Here is a 17,713-nt window from a genome sequence, read left to right on the forward strand (position 1 = left end):
TTTACAAATGATTGATTTTTTTTAAATTAAGTTCAGTTTTAACTTATTTACTAGTTATTACTAATCACCACTTTGCATAGAACCAATTATTATTGTACATATTATTATTATTATTGTTATTATATAGAACCTTTTAAATAAAAGCATTACTTTCTTTTAATATTACATTTGAATAAGAAGTAGCATTAATGCACAACTGCAGGTTTTCAGATGTGACCATATTAAACACTGCTAAATTATACTGAATCGCCATTAGGTCAGAGATTCCACTTGAATGAGAAAGCCTACTTGACCGCTGCTCTAAAGCACAAATTAGTTGTTATGAAAAAATTGAAATGGGTGAAAATAGTGATTTGCAACCGGTTAATTCAGATGATGGTGATGATTAACACATTGTTGTCAAAAAGTGTGTCAATCAATGATCTATCAACTTTTGTACCTCACGCTACAGCCATCCTTGTGATGTGAAAGGTCTTTTGAAAGCTAATATGGATTCTGCCTCATCCGCCGTTGAGGCAGGATATTCTGCCTAGCTACTCTGTGTGTGAAAAAAATATCTCCAATCTCCTCATTTTCCCATTTGCTAACTACTTAACTTGATACCCTTTATACACTGACTTTCAGCACACCTGGAAACCAGTTGATAATTTAGCACCTCAACTGGTCACTGCCCCCCCACCCAGCCCCACCACCTCCCACCATTTTTCAACCCATTGCCTCAAAATTTTAGGGAATTAACTAGAGTAATTTGCAGCACTTAATTTAGACACTTTTAGTGTTAGGAACAGCTCCTGGATTATTCATTAGATGAAGATCCATGGAATGAGCTTTGCTGTTGTGTGTATAAAAATGCTATAGATGTGTGCCTGATTAAAAAAGGTTTAAAACGCTTCTAGTTGGTCTCTCCTTTGTGCTGAAGAAACTGGCGGATATATACTTTGGCGAAAGAATCACAGACTTGTACAGATAGCCTTGGTCCTGAAGAGGGAACCTTTTGCAATGAGGCTTGATACTTAATCCCCCCCAAAAGAAAAAATGTATTGTTTCACAATTATCAACATCAAACTGCATCTACAACAACAGGGCAGCATCCCAGAACACTTGACAAAACATTTTTTTTCCTGAATTTCAGAAGTGCCAGTAAACATTTAAAAATGATATTGATCTTGGAACGCTTAACAGTGGGAGATTAATTAATATCTACCACATATCAATGCACCCCTAAATCATTCTTAACTTTTCTGCACTCTTCCTCATAATTTCTAATAAATTCTACAAATTTAGAAATTGTTCTTCATCTCCATCTCAAAATTATTAATTAATAACAGAAAATAGCAGAGTTCCCAGCACAGATCCCTGGGGCATGCACCACTAACTACATCCAGCCAATCGGTGAAAGAATAATTTTCCCTGCTCTTTGCCTTCCATCTTTCAGCCTTCTAACTACAGTATTTTCCAATTAATGTTTAATAGCCTGCTTTAATTTTCTTAGCTAGTGTTTTAGTATGTCACCTTATCAAAAAAAATACATATATCAACTGTATTCTGCCTAAATTTATTCAGGTGGGTCAAAATAAGTTGGGTTTATATATGGTAGCACCACCCAAAGTCAATTTATTCTGAGTTTAAAACCCTTACTATAGATAATTTCAAGATAAGCACAATAAATTGTTATGGGAATCCAAACATTTTCCAAAAAAAACTTAGGTCTCTTTACCTATCTCCCTTTTTGCTTTCATGTTATTTAATATTCTTTTTTTCACTTCTGCCATTTATTTTCCCTCTTTTAATCATCACTTGATCCTTTCTGAGCTTGTACTCTCAAAACCAGTTAAGTAGGACACTTCCAACCCTAATAAGAGAAATACATGTTTTAGGGTTGCAGTTCAACCCCATCCTTTAACACCCTCAGGCAGAAATAATCCATCACAGCACCAAAATGACAAATTAATGCATTTGTGAATTGTAAGTCTTAGACCTTGGATCAATACAGTATTTGATTCACTACATTTGCAAACATCTTCTAAATTAGCTTATTTGATGATCAATTTCCCTAGGATTTTAATATGATTTCTGATAAGTCGACCCTGGCTTAACTTTCACTACCACTTAATCATTAAGCTATCAATATCCCTGCCGCATTTATTGATTTATATACATATGCCTAACTCACCACTTTGGATAACTCGTCAGTGAGCCCCTTTTCCTTGAAGTGACAAGTTATCAGTTTACTGTACTTAAAAGGCATTATAAATTAAATGTCTTATGTGATTTGCTCTGCAATTAAAACATCAGAAGACATATAATTGGTTAATTTCATAATGGAAGCACTTAAGAGATGCAATTCCCAGGAATGACTTGACAAGCTGGAGTCAACAATCACACGGTACCACACCAGTACTTTTCTATTCTGTTAAATAACTTGTCAGTTTGTTACTATGCCTAGAAGGAAAGAAATGGAAAAAATAAAATACAAACTCTAGCCAAGGTTCTATTTACTAGTGTTTTCTACATGATTGTTAGTCCTGATTTCGAGTATGTGCACTTGTCTCATTATGAGAAACTTGCAGAAACAAGCATTTTCTGTTGAAATGAGATGTACTCACAAGTAGAGAATCCCATAACAGAAATGATAATCTCCATGAGGGACGAGCAAGAGGTCAGAGCCAGCCGAGCAGAGTGGGGTTGGAGGTGCCATGGCATGAAGTGATTTGTACATAAGTTTGGGATCTTGAAGTTGATCCATTCTGTGATAGGCAGCCAATGGAGTCTGGCAAGTACTGGTGTGATTAGGGTAATACTAATAATCCTTGTATTTGATATAACTCTTTTCACATCTTCTAGACATCTCAAAATGCATCACAGACTATACTGTAAAGTGAAACAATAACAGAAGTCACTGGGAACACTCAGCAGGTCAGGCAGCATCTATGGAGAAAGGAGTGAGTCAATGGTAGCTCAGTGGTTAGAGCACTTGCTTTGCAAGCGAGAGACCTGAGTTCAATTCCAGGCAGAGGGCGAAACCTTGGGCAAGTTTCCTTACTCCACACAGAGCCTAATAATAATCCCTCCAAAACCAAAAACAATAATAAATTGGTCATTTTCAATCTACGACTGTTTGTGGGACATTGCTGTGCGCAATTGGCTGCCGCGTTCGCTCACAAATATACAGTCAATTTACTTTACAGTGTGTTCTGTGAAGCGCTTTGGGACGTCCTCCCGACGTGAAAAGCGGTATATCAAATGCAAGGATTATTATTATTATTATAATGGAGAAAGCCACTTTCCTTTCTCCATAGATGCTGCCTGACCTGCTGAGTGTTCACAGTGACTTCTGTTTTTGTTTCAGATTTCCAGCATCTGCAGTATTTTGCATTTTGTTTATGTTGCAAAGTGAATTGTGGGCAAAACACGGCAGCCAATTGCGCACAGCAGTGTCCCACAAACAGTCGTGGATTGAGTGACCAAATTTTTTTTTAGGGATTATTATCCCTGGAAAAGTGATCCACCAATCGACTAACAACCGGGTTCCTACTTACTGCTAGGTAAACTGGGACGTGTGGAGTAACAAAACTTTCCCAACATTTCTCCCTGCCAGGCATAGAACCCAGGTCTCTTACTTGCTAGGCGAGTGCTCTCACCACTGAGCTACAGGACTCCACAGAATTTAGGTAGTTTAGAGTGGGTGAGTTTTGAATTAGTTGGATTTTGTGGAGCTGGGGAGACCAGGGAGGACTGCACTGAAATAGTTGAGGCGGGAGGTGACAAACGTGAGGATGAGGGTTTTGGCTGCGTTGGGTATGAGATGCGGTCAGAGATGAGCAATGTGACAGAGGAAAGCGGCCCTTGTCAAGGATGTGGGGTAGGAAGGAAAGCTGGGGATCAAACCTGATGCTGAGGATACCCACAGGTTCAGTAAATCATAGGGATAGGCCAGGGAGGTTGAGGTCAGAGCACAAGATATTGACTTGAATCAAGTAGTATGGCTTTTGTCTTGCTGACATTGAACTACAGGAAGTTTGCGCTCATTCAGGCCTTGATGTACGGCAAACAAGCTGACAGAACATCAGTGGACTAGGAGTCACAGCTTGAGGCTGAAAAGTAGATTTGGATGTCACCTGTGTACATGTGGAAGCTAACCCCATGTCTGGGGATGACATCGTCGAGAGGGAGCAAATAAATAAGGAAAAGAAGGGACCAATGATGGAACCGTAGGCTACCCGACAGGTGACTGTGGGGGGGTGAGAGGAAAAACAAATAAATAATAAACAAAATAAATACTAACAAGTAATCACTTTAAATATTGATGACACAATATAAGATTGTGTTAGCACATCTGAATTTAAATTGTGTTAACCAAATGAAAATGCACAGCAAGAGAAAAGAAAGCTGCTATAGGACAAATTAGTTGCAATATAAAGAGGCTAGCAAGAAAGGAAAAAATGCTGTTAAGTGCACCTGGTAATATAAGCTATGAAAAAGATAACCAGTAAGAAAAAAACTTTGTGGCACTAATATAAATTGTTAGCATGATTTTTGGCTCAGTTGGTAGAATACTAGATTCTGTGTTAGAAGGTTGTATGTTCAAGCCCCAAGTCATGAACCATATAGGCTGGACTTACGCGCTCTAGTGTAGTGCCGGGGAAGCCCAAATTGCATTTTTTCAGATATCAAAAAGAAGATCCAGTCTATTTGTTCAGGTGGATTATTTTTAAGAAGTGATATTATGTAAGAATGGAGCTTCTTCCAGTGTTCTAGCCAAATTCTTCTAAATTCCTGCTGCCTTCATCCACAAAAACAATCATTGTACTTGGGAAGTGGTATTATGCACACTCTTAAAGTGAAAATGTTGATGCTATCTGGGGGTGGGAAGTCTCCTTGGAGTTGAACTGGCTCGGAGATGACACACTTGGCAATGAAATGTCAGAATTGAGTCAATCCTAATGCAGTCTCTGGAGTTCGGTTCCTGAGCCAGGCAGACGAGTCACTGGGGGCAAGGGCTCTTCTCCACTAAACAAACTGTTAACCATCCCAGCCAAAGCTCTAAAGGGGTAGAGTGGTCCTAGCTGTTCAAATAGCAGGAAGCTTTTCAAACACTGCTTTCAATGGCAAGCTAATGTGGTTTTAGTTGCTTAAACACCAACAAAACCCCAGCTTTGTGGTACCTAAGCCTTGGCTCTTGCCAACCAGCGGGAAAAAATTCTCTGGAATTAAATAAGCAGGATGCGTCTCTCCGGGAAAAGAGTGCACTTTCCATTCCAAACAGAAGTTTCCATGTGTTGGTTCCATGCATAGAATTCACTTTGGGTTGGATATTCTTAATCATGGTAATGGGTTTCTGCTTGTGTCAAGACACCAGCTGACAAAAAAAATAAAAGTTAAAATTCTTAGAAAATGCTCAGCTGAATGCAGACAAGAATACAGCAAATGTAGCGGGGCAAGCTGTTAGAATTTATTTATTGTGAATAAAAGGTAACTGACCTGTGAGGTATTTTGCTCCGATTAACATAAACATGCTACCCAGTAAAAAAAAGCCCATAGGCATGTAAGTGAACATACGAGAGTCTGCTGACATCATCCAATGGGTTCCATATAAACAAATGAAAGAAAATAAAATTGCAATGAATTACTTAAACATCTGTACTGCAAAAAAAATTCAGCAACAAGGATGATGCAATTGTTTCAAACAACAATGAATCCAACCAGTGTAAGTATATATATTGAACTGTACTACAAAAACAGTTCATTTATTGTAGTTGTGACTGGTTAAGATTCCTTGTTTTTTTCCATTCTTAGAATACAAGCATCTGCCACCCACTGCAAAGTTTGGGGTTCTAGTTGTATTCTAACCAGGAAAAATGGGTTGACAATTCAATCTTCTGGATAATGGCAGCACAAATGATAACCTAACCTGGAGAAATCAAGTTCAGATCATGGAGTGCTTTCCCTCAAGGGAATCCATTTATGTCATGCTGACCCACAAGACCTCAGTTCTGAAGTGATCTCATGTTGGAGCCAAGTTCATGTGGTGTGAAAGCTATTTTAAATCCCTTTAAGATGTTATGAAGATGCAGTGTTAACCAAATGACCTCTTCATTGCTATGGCTATAAATGATGTGAAGCATTGAATATGCATCAATTTTGGTTGTTTTTTTAATCTATAAGCAGGGCCAATAGAAAATTGTGGAAATATTTTCCAAAAATTGTGGGGAGTTGATTGGTGCTATTGAGATGTATATTTTACTCCCAAACTTCATTTCTTCACTTTATTGGTAAAAACTCAACTTGAAGAAATAACACATATTAAATTGTTGCAAAAAAAATTAATGTTTTCTTTTACAAAAACTGGGTGGCCACTCGTGTGTGGGGGGGGGAAACAAGTGTGACTGCGGGGCTCCAGGTCACCATCTCGTGCCTCTCTCCGGAGCCCACCACCGCACGCAGACAACGAGACACTCACAGAAGCACACTCAGACAGAGACACACACAGACTCAGAGAAAGACACTCACAGACACAGAGACACACACAGCCACAGAGAAACACACTCAGACACAGAGAGACAGACATAGAGAAACACACACTCAAGAAACACACTCACAGAGAGACACACACAGACAGAGAAAAAGACACTCACAGACTCAGAGACACACACATAGACACAGAGAAACTCAGACACAGAGAGACAGACACAGAGAAACATACACACTCACAGACACAGAGAAGCACACTCACAGACAGAGAGACAGACACAAAGAAACATACACTCACAGACACAGAAAGATACACACAGATACAGAGAAACATACACACTCACAGACACAACAACAAAATCACATTTGTATATTGCCTTTCACATCGGAAGGACGTCAGAAAGACACACACTCACAAAGAGACACATACACACTCACAGAGATACACACGCAGACACACAGATATACACACACACAGATACAGAGAGACAGACACGCATAGACTCATTGAACAGTGGAGGTTCGGGGTGAGTGAAGCCCATTTCCTGCTCGTGCCGCACTGTGCATACGTGTCCATAGCCACTTCACCCACAGTAGCAGCGTCGAGTAAACAGCCGGCAGCAGCACAGAGGCCCGGGGCCCTGAGCACACTGTGCTTAAAGGTTTTTGGCGGAGTGGCGTGTTTGTAGCAGAGGGTGGCTGGGATGTAGCAGAGGGGGGATGTTTGTAGCAGAGTGGTGTGTTTGTAGTGATGGTTGTTTGTAGCAGAGGGGGAGTATTTGTAGTAGATTAAACATTATTATTAATTTGTTATTAAACAATAACAACGAACAATGATTTCAAACACTTAGGGAAATAAATGAAAGTAAATCAGCGCAGCAGGAACATTTCTGTGAACATTTTAGCCAGGAGTCAGCAACAAGCTACAGCAGTGGCTTGGTGCTATTTATAGCACATAGGAATGCCATGTCAATTCTCTTCTCACATTGACTGAAATTGATGACCTTCTGTTTTTTTCTCATCAAAAACTTGTCAGTCAATACCTGAACCCAGTGCTGAGTGGAGAATGTCTTGAGAAGAATCTCTTCTTTTGTTAAATTTATGTCTCAATTTTACAGTCAATAAACTTATATAAGCATGTCAGCATTCCCTTAGTACCAGTCACAAATGTATGGTATACTACATTGAAGCAGTGAAATTAACCCAAATTTCCTTTTAACATATAATAAAAATAAATCAAACCATAAGTCATGGAAAATAATTTAATTTTGCAGTGCATTCTAAATATACTAATTATAGGTGAATTATCGTGGACAATGGCACTTAGGCGCTGAAAAGCAATTGCTTACAAGTGTTGAATGTGAAAATGTGACACATAATGTGCTGATGATCACAAGTTTGTTTTGGATTAAAAAAGCCTTCTATTTCATCTCCACCATATCATTCTCCCTTCACACCATCAAGCTAACTTTTACATGAGTCCAGTGTCCCAGTCTCAATCACCCTACTAGTAATCTGTTCCAGTCAGTAATTACCCTGTGGTAATTGTGGTAAAGAAAAACTTCCTGGTTTCTGCCCGAAAATTGTCCTTTGCAACTCTTTGTTTTCTTGTACTGTTTTAGCGCATCCTAAAGTATTGTTCTGTATTTACTTTTTCATTACAATTTAACATTTTACATACCTCTATAAGGTTAGTTCCGAGACATCTCTTTTCAAGATTGAAGAGCTCTAGCTTGTCTAATCAATGCCGATAGATAGCTCATTCCTCTAATACTGGGGATTATCTTCATTGCTCTCACGCTCATTGCCCCCAAGGCCACAGCTAAAGTATGCTATATTGCTTAAGTATGACATCTGGAGATAAGAACTCAACTGATTTGGTAAATGTAGCTCATTGTCTCATTTGCCTAGTGTATTGTTGACTCACTGTTCTGATATGGTGAGCAATAAGTTAACTAACACATCTAGATTTCTTTTAGATTCCGCTTTGCGAGTTCTATTCCAAAATTGGTGATAACTATCAAATAATTGATAAATGCAATTGAAAAAGTCGGTAAGACTGCTTTAAGTATTGCAGATGCTGAAAATCTGAAACAAAAACAGAAGTCGCTGGAAACACTCAGCAGGTCAGGCAGCATCTATGGAGAAAGGAAAGTGAGTCAACATTTCGGGTCCATGACCCTTCGTCAGAACTGACACAAACCAAGAATTCAGGATTAAGTTACCCCGAAATCCAAAGAGACTTTAATAACTTCAGCATTTAATATATAAAATTAATGTCACTGCACTGTCCAAATACCCTTAAGAAAATATATCATTTTAAATATTTAGTAATTTACAACACTCACATAACTAGTCTAGACAGCACTCCAATATTTGAGTTGATTTTATTTAGCTTTAGTCAACTTTTGTCAAAGCAGCTATCTATTTGTAATTGTGCTCCACGTTCTTGAGAAGAGATCACAAGGTACTAATGTTCGACAACGTTACGCTGCAGAGTAAAAAAAACTTCAGTTAATTGTCATTTGATTCTATTCCAATTCTGTAAGCGGATATAACAACAACAAATTACATTTATATAGCGCCTTTCACATTGGAATGATTTCCCAAGGCGCTGGACATGCAAGGTGGGATTGGATAATTTTCAACTATTTTCATATACAATATTCAAAATATAAAAGTTTTTAGTTTTATATACATTATAAAAAAATAAAAACTGCTAAGTATATTTTGGGAAATTCTTAAATTTCAAAAGCATAAGTTTTTTTAAAATCTTTTCCTTTTTAGGTCTTCTCACAAGAATCACAATTCAGTTGAGAGGAACGCAGTGCATGAGTCTGGGGTAACTGCAATATTCCCTCCCTGTGGAAGGATCTGGACTCCATATGATGCTTCCCTTGATAGCACATTTGGGGTCAAGAATTATGCTTCTCAGTAAAGTTCTTTGATTGTGTGTGGTTATAGTATGGAAGTTTCACCATAAGTGAAATTACATGAAGACTTGGTATAAACACAGAAGTCGCTGGGAACACACAGAGGTCAGGCAGCATCCATGGAGAGAGGAAAATTAGTTAACATTTCAGGTCTATGACCTTTCGTCGGAACTGGGGGATGTTGGAAGGGAGTAGATTATAAGGAAAAGTGGAGAAGGGGGCGGGCAAAGAAAGACAAGGACACATTTTTGGATGGAGGACAGAAGATGATGAGATTAGAGGTGTTGATTGTGCAAGACAAAAGGCAATAAGGGGGATTATAGAATGAACAGAGATGTGTCTAAGAACCAGAGGATGTGTTAATGGTTATAGAAGAGCGGGAGGGGGGGAGGCAAAACTGAGAGAAGATGGAAGCTATAGTTAGGGTCTGAAATGGTTGAAATCAATGTTGAGGCCAGAGAGCTGTAAGGTGCCCGGGAGGTGGATGAAGTGCTGTTCTTCGAAGTTGCGTTGAGCTTCATTCAAACAGCATAGGAGGCCATGGGCAGAGAGATCACAGAGGGAATGGGAAGGAGAATTAAAATGGCAAGTGAGCGGAATCTCAGGGCTGCACTTGCATGCGATCAAAACGATTAACCAATCTGCATTTGGTCTCCCTGATGTAGAGGAGACCACAGCGTGTGCAGCGAATACCATCTATGTTGGTGGAAGTTCACGTAAATCGCTGTCTCAGCTGGAAGCAGTGTTTGGGGCCCGGGACAGTGGTATCGGAGGAGGCAAATGGGCAACATTTGCCTCGGAGGAGGCAAATGGGCCATCCCTTTCTCTGCTTGTCCTTATAATCTGCTCCTTTCCAACGTCCCCCAGTTCTGACGAAAAGTCATAGACCTGAAGCGTTAACTAATTTTCCTCTCAACATGGATTCTCTCTAACCTGCTGCGAGTTCCCAGCAACGTCTGTGTTTATACCAGATTTCCAGCATCTACAACACTTTACCTGAATACTTTATTGATATAGTAGTGGAATTGCAACCCATACGGTTTGCTAAATTCACTCTGTAGAACATTACGAGGGTCATGTTTTACTACTCCATAAGTTAGAATGGAGCCATAGGGCACTTTGCCACCAAACTGCCTACTCAAAATCTCTATCCAATCCCAAACAGATCAAGACATGCTGGAATAGATAGCCAAAAGCCACATTTCAGTACCTTCCAAAATACTCATTCATCACGTGTCCTCAAACTGACAAGAAAGGGCACAACAACCAAACCTGATCCTACTGTAACACAATTGTTAAATATGTGCATTTTTCAGTAAGGGTCACTGAATTGCAATCTGGCAAGAATTCTCTGAATACTCCAGCACAGAAACAGTCTATGCTGGTGTTTTGTTCAATTAAGTCTATGTTGGTATTTTTCTGAACATGAGCCATTAATACATTTTTGTACCTCTGTATTCATTAATACATTTTTAAAGCAACTATTTTCATTTTAAAATAATATTTTTTTCCCTCTCCAGCCAGGGATATCTTGGCTGATTGTTATCACAGTTACCCTATTCTTGCAGTCTTTTGTAATGTGTAAATAATATATATATATATAACTATATATTATTTAAGGGAACTGAGGAAGCCTGCCCCCTTTAATAGGTTCTGTTGTAGAAGCAACTTGCAATAGAGTTAGCAAGTACACAAGTTGTAACAATGTGTAGGAAGTAGTCTGCAGAGTAAAATAACACGTAAGCGCAAGCACGGGAAAAAATCCTTGCATTCGCATCATAAAGTGGGCGGAGGCACACGCCTATATAAAGCAATGCTCGGCACTCCTCATGGTACTAACTAATGGTCGTCATCCGGTATGAACTGACATGTACAGGACTACTGTACAGTCAGGGTTGGTTTTATATTTCTTTGCTAATGTAGCATTGTGCTGCCAGTTGTTATAGTTATGTGTGATGGTTATGTTTAATCCCATTGTTGTTTACCTTCCATTGTTGTGTTCCTATATGTAAGGTAGCCTAGGGTGGCTAGGTTTTAATGAAGAGCTGTTGTTTCTACTGAATGTATCCTCGAGTCTCTGTAGTATTCCAGATAAGAAAAGGAGTAAAGTCTTCGGAGAGAGGTTGTCTGATCGGAGGTCAACTCGTGTGAGTAGAGTCCATTTAGACATCCTAATTACTGGGCATTAGGGTTAATTGGGAATACCTGTCTGTGTGTGAATTTGACTTGGTTGAGTTACCTTTGAAAAAGGGACTCACACCGTCAGAGTTAGAAGAGAAGTGGAGGCCACTTAGTACGAAAGCGTTAATAAAATTTGCACGTGCATCAAGGAATGAGAACTGTCGCAGTTGCATCTCCAATGCCATAACTGAGATCAGCCACCAAGCCAGCCTGAGAATCAGTTTCAAGGGGGTCACATATAAATTTGTAATTTAGTTATTTTTGTAAATCATCAAGAATGTGGCCAATTGTTTCGAAATGTTATTTATTGAACTTGCTTAAACAAACATGACCTTCACCCAAAATAAAGCTAATCATCTTTATTTCAACTTCAATGCATTGTGGTTCATAACGTTCTATGCATTTAGCATTTGATCAGATCAAAATAGGATTTGATAAAGAATATCCTGTAATATACAGTAATAGTGTATCTGGAATTTGATTTACTTACCTTCACTTATTGATGTGTGGCTAAGCAGAGAAGTTGACCCACATTATAAAACAACAATAACAACAAGATTCCATTTATAGAGCGCCTTTCACGTCGGGAGGATGTCCTAAGGCGCTGGACAGTTGGGTCAGGACCCGAGCAGTGGGGAAATGGTCAGGGTGAGGGGATGAAAGGGAGGGAGGGAGCGAGGAGGGGGTAGAGAGTCGAGAGGGGAGCTGAAGGCTCGGTCAAAGAGAAAGGTCTTCAGACCGGCCTTGAAGGAGGAAAGGGAGGAGGCCAGAGCCTAGGGGCTGAGAGGCTGAAGGCCCGGCCACCGATGGTAGGGCGGTTGGGGCGGGGGATGTGGAGCAGACCGGAGCCAGAGGAACGGAGGGTACAGGCAGGTAGGTAGGGGGATAGTAGGTCGGAGAGGTAGGAGGGAGCAAGGCCGTGAATGGCCTTGTAGGTGAGGATGAGGATCTTGAATTCGATCCTCTGGGGGATGGGGAGCCAGTGGAGGCGAGCGAGGGTGGGAGTGATGTGGTCCCGAAGCCTGGTGCGGGACAGTACACGAGCTGCAGAGTTCTGAATGACCTGCAGCTTGTGGAGGGAGGTGCCAGGAAGGCCGGTGAGGAGAGAGTTCCCATAGTCCAGCCTTGAGGTGATAAAGGTGTGGACCTGAGTTTCAGCAGCGTGAGGGGTGAGGTAGTGCCGTAGTCTGGCGATGTTCCGGAGGTGATGGAAGGCGGTGCCAGTTGTGGCGCGGATATGAGGAAGAAAGGACAGCTCAGGGTCGAACAAAACGCCGAGGTTCCTGACTGGCTTTGAGAGGTGGAGAGTGCAGCCTTGGATGCTGATGGTGTCAGCGCCTGAGGTGCGGAGGCGCTGACGTGAGCCAATCAGGAGGGCCTCAGTTTTGCGCACGTTGAGCTGAAGAAAGTTGTCTCTCGTCCAGGACTCGATGTCGGACAGGCAGCTGTCAGGACATCGGTGGTCGTGGAGTTGAGGGTAGAGGAGGAAAGGTAGAGTTGGGTGTCATCCGCATACATGTGGAAGTTAACCCCATGTCTGCGGATGATGTCACCAAGGGGGAGCATATAGAGGGTGAAGAGGAGGGGACCGAGGACAGAGCCCTGAGGGACACCGCACGAGACAGTGCGGGGGCTGGAGGAAAAGCCGTTTGTGGAAACAAAATGAAGACGGTGGGAGCGGTACGACCTAAACCACTCAAGGACAGGGCCTTGAAGGTTGAGGTGGGAGGACAAGTGGTGGAGGAGGATAGCATGGTCGACCGTATCGAATGCTGCCGATAGGTCGAGGAGGACGAGGAGGCAGAGGGAGCCCTGGTCGCAGATGGTCAAGATGTCATTGGTGACCTTGACCAGGGCGGTTTCTGTGCTATTGGCAGCACGGAAACCTGACCAAAGGGGTTTGAATAATGAATGGGTGGAGAGGAAAGAGCGCAGCTGGGAGGCGACAACTCTTTCAAGGACCTTGAACAGGAAGGGGAGGTTGGAGATGGGCCGGTAGCTTGATAGCTGCGACGCATCAAGGGAGGGTTTTCTCAAAGTGGGAGTGATGATGGCAATTTTTAGGCGAATGGGAACAGAGCCAGAGGAGAGGGACAGGTTGAAGATGTCTGTGATAAGTGGGGCAAGGAGGTGGAGCTGAGAGATAAGGAGTGGAGTGGGGTCAAAGGAGCAGGTGGTGGGTTTCAGGGACAGGATGAGTTTGGTGACAGAGGGTGGGGAAACGGGTTCGAAGGTGTGTAGGGGAGGATGGGTAGGAGTCGGAGTGTGGGAGGGAAGGGGTGGGTGGAAGTTGGAGGGGCAGTGACCGCAGAGCGGTATCCCTTGATTTTGGATAAAAATACAAATATGCATTGATATAGCACCTTTTGTGTCGGATGAATGGCCCGAGGTGCTTAATTCAAGCTATGGTTGGGAGTCGAAGGGGTGGGGAGGGGAAAGATGACTGAAAGTGAGGTCCAAACAGTTAAGCCTTGAGAAGCGTCTTGAATGCAATTACATTGAAGAGGGCAAGCCAATAGAATATTCTGCTTTTGCAAAAAGTTGAAATTAGAGAGTCCCAATTTGGATTGGAAATTTTCAGTCTGACAACTCCTGATTAACTACATTTGAAGATGCAACTAAAAAAGCAATTTTAAGTGCTATCATATAGCAGAGAAGAAGGAATGTCAGAGATGCTTTGTAAATATTTTGCCTATTTTTTATAGAGCCTATTCAGATCGATGTTAAAGATCCCATGGCATCTATATGCTCCCTCTGGGTGAAGTCATCCAAAGTCATCTAACCTTCCACACGCACGCGGATGACACAAAAATCTACTTTTGCCTCCTCCAGTACCAACTCCAGGTCTGCCGATATTCTATCAGCTTGTCTGAGGCCTGGATGAGGGCAAACTTCCTGCAGCTGAATATGGACAAGATGGAAGCCATCCTCCTTGGCTCCCGTCAATGTATTCACTGCTGCGGATCTAAACTCCACAACCTCCCTGGGCTCTCCCTCAGATTCACCAAACCAGTGCACAACCTAGGCATCCAGTTCGACCCCCAGCTGTCCTTCCTCCCCCACATCTGGTCCCTGACCATGACCGCCTTCTTCCACTTCCGGCACATTGTCTGTTTCCGGCTGTACCTTACCCCAAATGCAGTTGAAACCCTTGGGCATGCGTTGGATTACTCTTGGACTACTCCAACGCACTCCTGGCCGGTCTCCCCCATTCACAAGATGCAGCTCATTCAAAACTCTGCGCCCACATACTGACCCAGACCAAATTCCATACCCACATCTCACCAGTTCTGGCCAAGCTCCACTGACCCCCCATCACCGAATGGATCGACTTCAAGATCCTCACACTTGTGTCCAAATCCATTCACTCCCTGGCACCTCCCTACCTCTCAAACCTCCTCACTCACTAATCCACTACCTCTGCGCGACCAGCAAAGGCCTCCTGCTTGTCCCTCGCACCCTCCGCCCCACTATTGGAGATCGTGCTTTCAACCACTACCCCCAAAACTCTGGAAAAATCTCCCTTAATCCCTCTGCCTTGCCACCTCTCTCCCCTCTTTGAGGTGTCTGCTCCACATCTTCCGCCCCAACTGCCCTACCATCGGTGGCCGGGCCTTCAGCCTTTCAGCCCCTAGGCTTTGGAACTCCATTCCCCAGTGCCTTCGCCTTGCTTCCTCCCTTTCCTCCTTCAAGGCCAGTCTCAAGAGCTTTCTCTTCGACCGTGCCTTCAGCTCCCCTCTACCCCCTCCTCGCTCCCTCCCTTCCCTCCCCTCACCTTGACCATTTCCCCCTGCATGGGTCCCGACCCAACTGTCCAGCGCCTTGGGACGTCCTCCCGACGTGAAAGACGCTCTATAAATGAAATCCTGTTGTCCCGCTTGAAAATTTTCCTCTTCAACTGTGCTTACGGCCACCTCCCTCTGCTCGGAGTCAGATTCCGCCACTATTAAGTGCTCTGAGACACTACCCTGCGTGGAGGGCACTGTATAAGTGCAAGTTGTTGTTGTTTTTGTTGGCATGATTCAAAAAGAGAAGGTAATTTCTCCTGGTGTCCTGACCAAATAAAATTAGTCATTCACTCCATGGCCGTTTGTGGGACATTGCTGCGTGCAAATTAGATGCCACGTTTTCCCACAAAAACACAGTCACTCCAACACAATACAAATTTACATTTATATAGCACCATTCACATCAGGAGAAAATCCTAAAGCACTCCACTTTACAATATTACCTATGAAGCACTTTAGGATGCCCTCCTGACGTGAAAGGAAGTGTACAAAATGCAAGGATTAAACTTTAGGATTAAAGTGAATCCATATTGAATCATCTAAAATCTGTTTTTAGCAACACCTTAAATACAACACAACTAACAAATTCTTACCCAGACCATCAGCAGTTTCCCAGTTCATTGATCTTTGCACAGCTTTCTTCCACCAAGCATAACGTTTGTTACTTTCTGAAGATTAAACAAAAATCTAAACATTAATTCTGAAAAACAATGCTTGATCAAAAAACAATTCTTGTTCGAAATCTCCAAATCTCTTATGGACCCCCATCAGAGCATTTGATTTCTGATAGATCTGCATTCACAACATGAACCAATGCTGGCATTTATTACCAAATTAATTGAGTTGAAGTTGATTCCAAGAGGTCTCAGAGGCATCCTTAGAGATGCATATAATATACTATCCTAACTGGAGTTGTGAAAACAAACCTACAGTAAACCTCACATAAGTCACATCAATTGGGACCATACATTTAATATGACTTAAGCAAAGTAGGAGTTGTGTGAAACTTGCATAAATTGGATCATATATGATGTGTGTGAAGTTATGTATAAGTCGGATTTTATATGACTAACACATAAGCAATACAGATGTAATGAACTAGCTGGTGACTTTTAGGCAAGGTTTCTGTATTTGTTTAACCTATACATATCAAAGCTACGGTATCCTATTCTTTCTATGTACAATACTGCACTGTACCACAAGTTAATCATTCAAAGTCTGTGGCTTCAAATTTGGAGGCAATGTCCTTCTTCATTTCAGTATTTGTCTTTCAAAATTGGAGAATTCGGTTCTTCTCCTGATAGGTCCTTGTCACTAATTTGCGTTTAGTTGCCCCCACCCTTTGGAACTCCATCCCACATTCCCTTTGCCTCACTCCCTCCCTTGCCTCCTTCAAAGCACATTTCAAGACCCTCATCTTCAAACGTGCCTTTGGGCACCCTGCTACCCGCCCTCATCCCAACCCCCCAAATTCCTGAATTGTCCAGCACCTTGGGATGTCCTCCTGATGTGAAGGGCACTATACAAATGTAATTTGTATTGTACAAAATTTTGGATTGTGAAGACACCAGATTGTGGAATATCTCCCAGTGTCCTGGGCAACAGTCACCCAGATAAAATTGGTCATTCACTTGATGTCTTTTTGCAGGAACATGCTAGTGCAAATTGATTGCCATTTACTTTATGGTCTTCTTCACTCCTGTTGTTATGTGGAAAATGCTGAAGTAATACTTCCTTAAAGTAATTCATAGATTTGTGATAAGAAGCTTGCTTTCCATTGGCCAATATTTTGTTCGGCCAAGGCAAAATGCAGCTCAATACATCGCATGTTTAAGAAAATAAGAAACGTAAGAAAATGTTCTTATTTCATTGAATCTGACCTATTGGCTGGATTTGTGGTTCAAACTGCTGCCACCGAAATACAGCGAGATTGTCAGGATGTAGATTCCAGACTCCAATACCTTCTGCAGCACCTGCTGCCATGGCAGCACCCAGAGAACTTGTTTCTATTAAGGAGGGTTTTACTGAAAGAAAAGAGAGACTTTTGGTTTACTTATTTTAGGTTTATATAAATTTGGTTTCTAATAAATTTAGAATGAATTATTCCTTTCAGAAAAAACTTGAATATTTTAGAAAGGATCCATTTCAGTAACTCCTACAGACATGCATGAGAGTTCAGTTCAATATTCTTCAAGGAAGGACGGTTTGTGTACTTACCGACTGGTATTGAGAGAATATCAGCTTGAAGCTGCATTAGAACATTACTGTTAGTCATTCCTCCATCCACCTTGAGAGTTGACATTTTAATTCCAGAGTCCTCATTCATAGCATCAAGAAGCT

General features: G+C 41.8%; 1 protein-coding gene and 1 long non-coding RNA gene across 2 annotated transcripts in view; both read right to left on the bottom strand.

Annotated features, from left to right (window-relative positions):
- Positions 1 to 1,436: 1,436 nt before the first annotated feature.
- Positions 1,437 to 4,892, bottom strand: LOC121848876. Its single transcript, XR_006085004.1, has 2 exons — positions 4,623 to 4,892; positions 1,437 to 2,442 (listed from the first exon to the last, which is right to left on the bottom strand). It is a non-coding gene; the product is annotated as an uncharacterized LOC121848876 (long non-coding RNA).
- Positions 4,893 to 5,237: 345 nt separating this feature from the next.
- Positions 5,238 to 17,713, bottom strand: part of gk (glycerol kinase) — a gene marked incomplete at its 5' end in the record, with an annotated part of 30,867 nt that continues 18,391 nt past the window's right edge. Inside the window, 5 exons of the mRNA XM_042334401.1 lie at positions 5,238 to 5,359; positions 5,482 to 5,568; positions 15,967 to 16,041; positions 17,254 to 17,397; positions 17,591 to 17,711. Coding sequence (XP_042190335.1) covers positions 5,319 to 5,359; positions 5,482 to 5,568; positions 15,967 to 16,041; positions 17,254 to 17,397; positions 17,591 to 17,711 — 468 coding nt within the window. The remainder of the gene's footprint in view (positions 5,360 to 5,481; positions 5,569 to 15,966; positions 16,042 to 17,253; positions 17,398 to 17,590; positions 17,712 to 17,713) is intronic.

The sequence above is a fragment of the Callorhinchus milii genome, unplaced genomic scaffold (assembly GCF_018977255.1).
Source record: "Callorhinchus milii isolate IMCB2004 unplaced genomic scaffold, IMCB_Cmil_1.0 Scaffold4, whole genome shotgun sequence".
NCBI lineage: Eukaryota > Metazoa > Chordata > Chondrichthyes > Chimaeriformes > Callorhinchidae > Callorhinchus > Callorhinchus milii.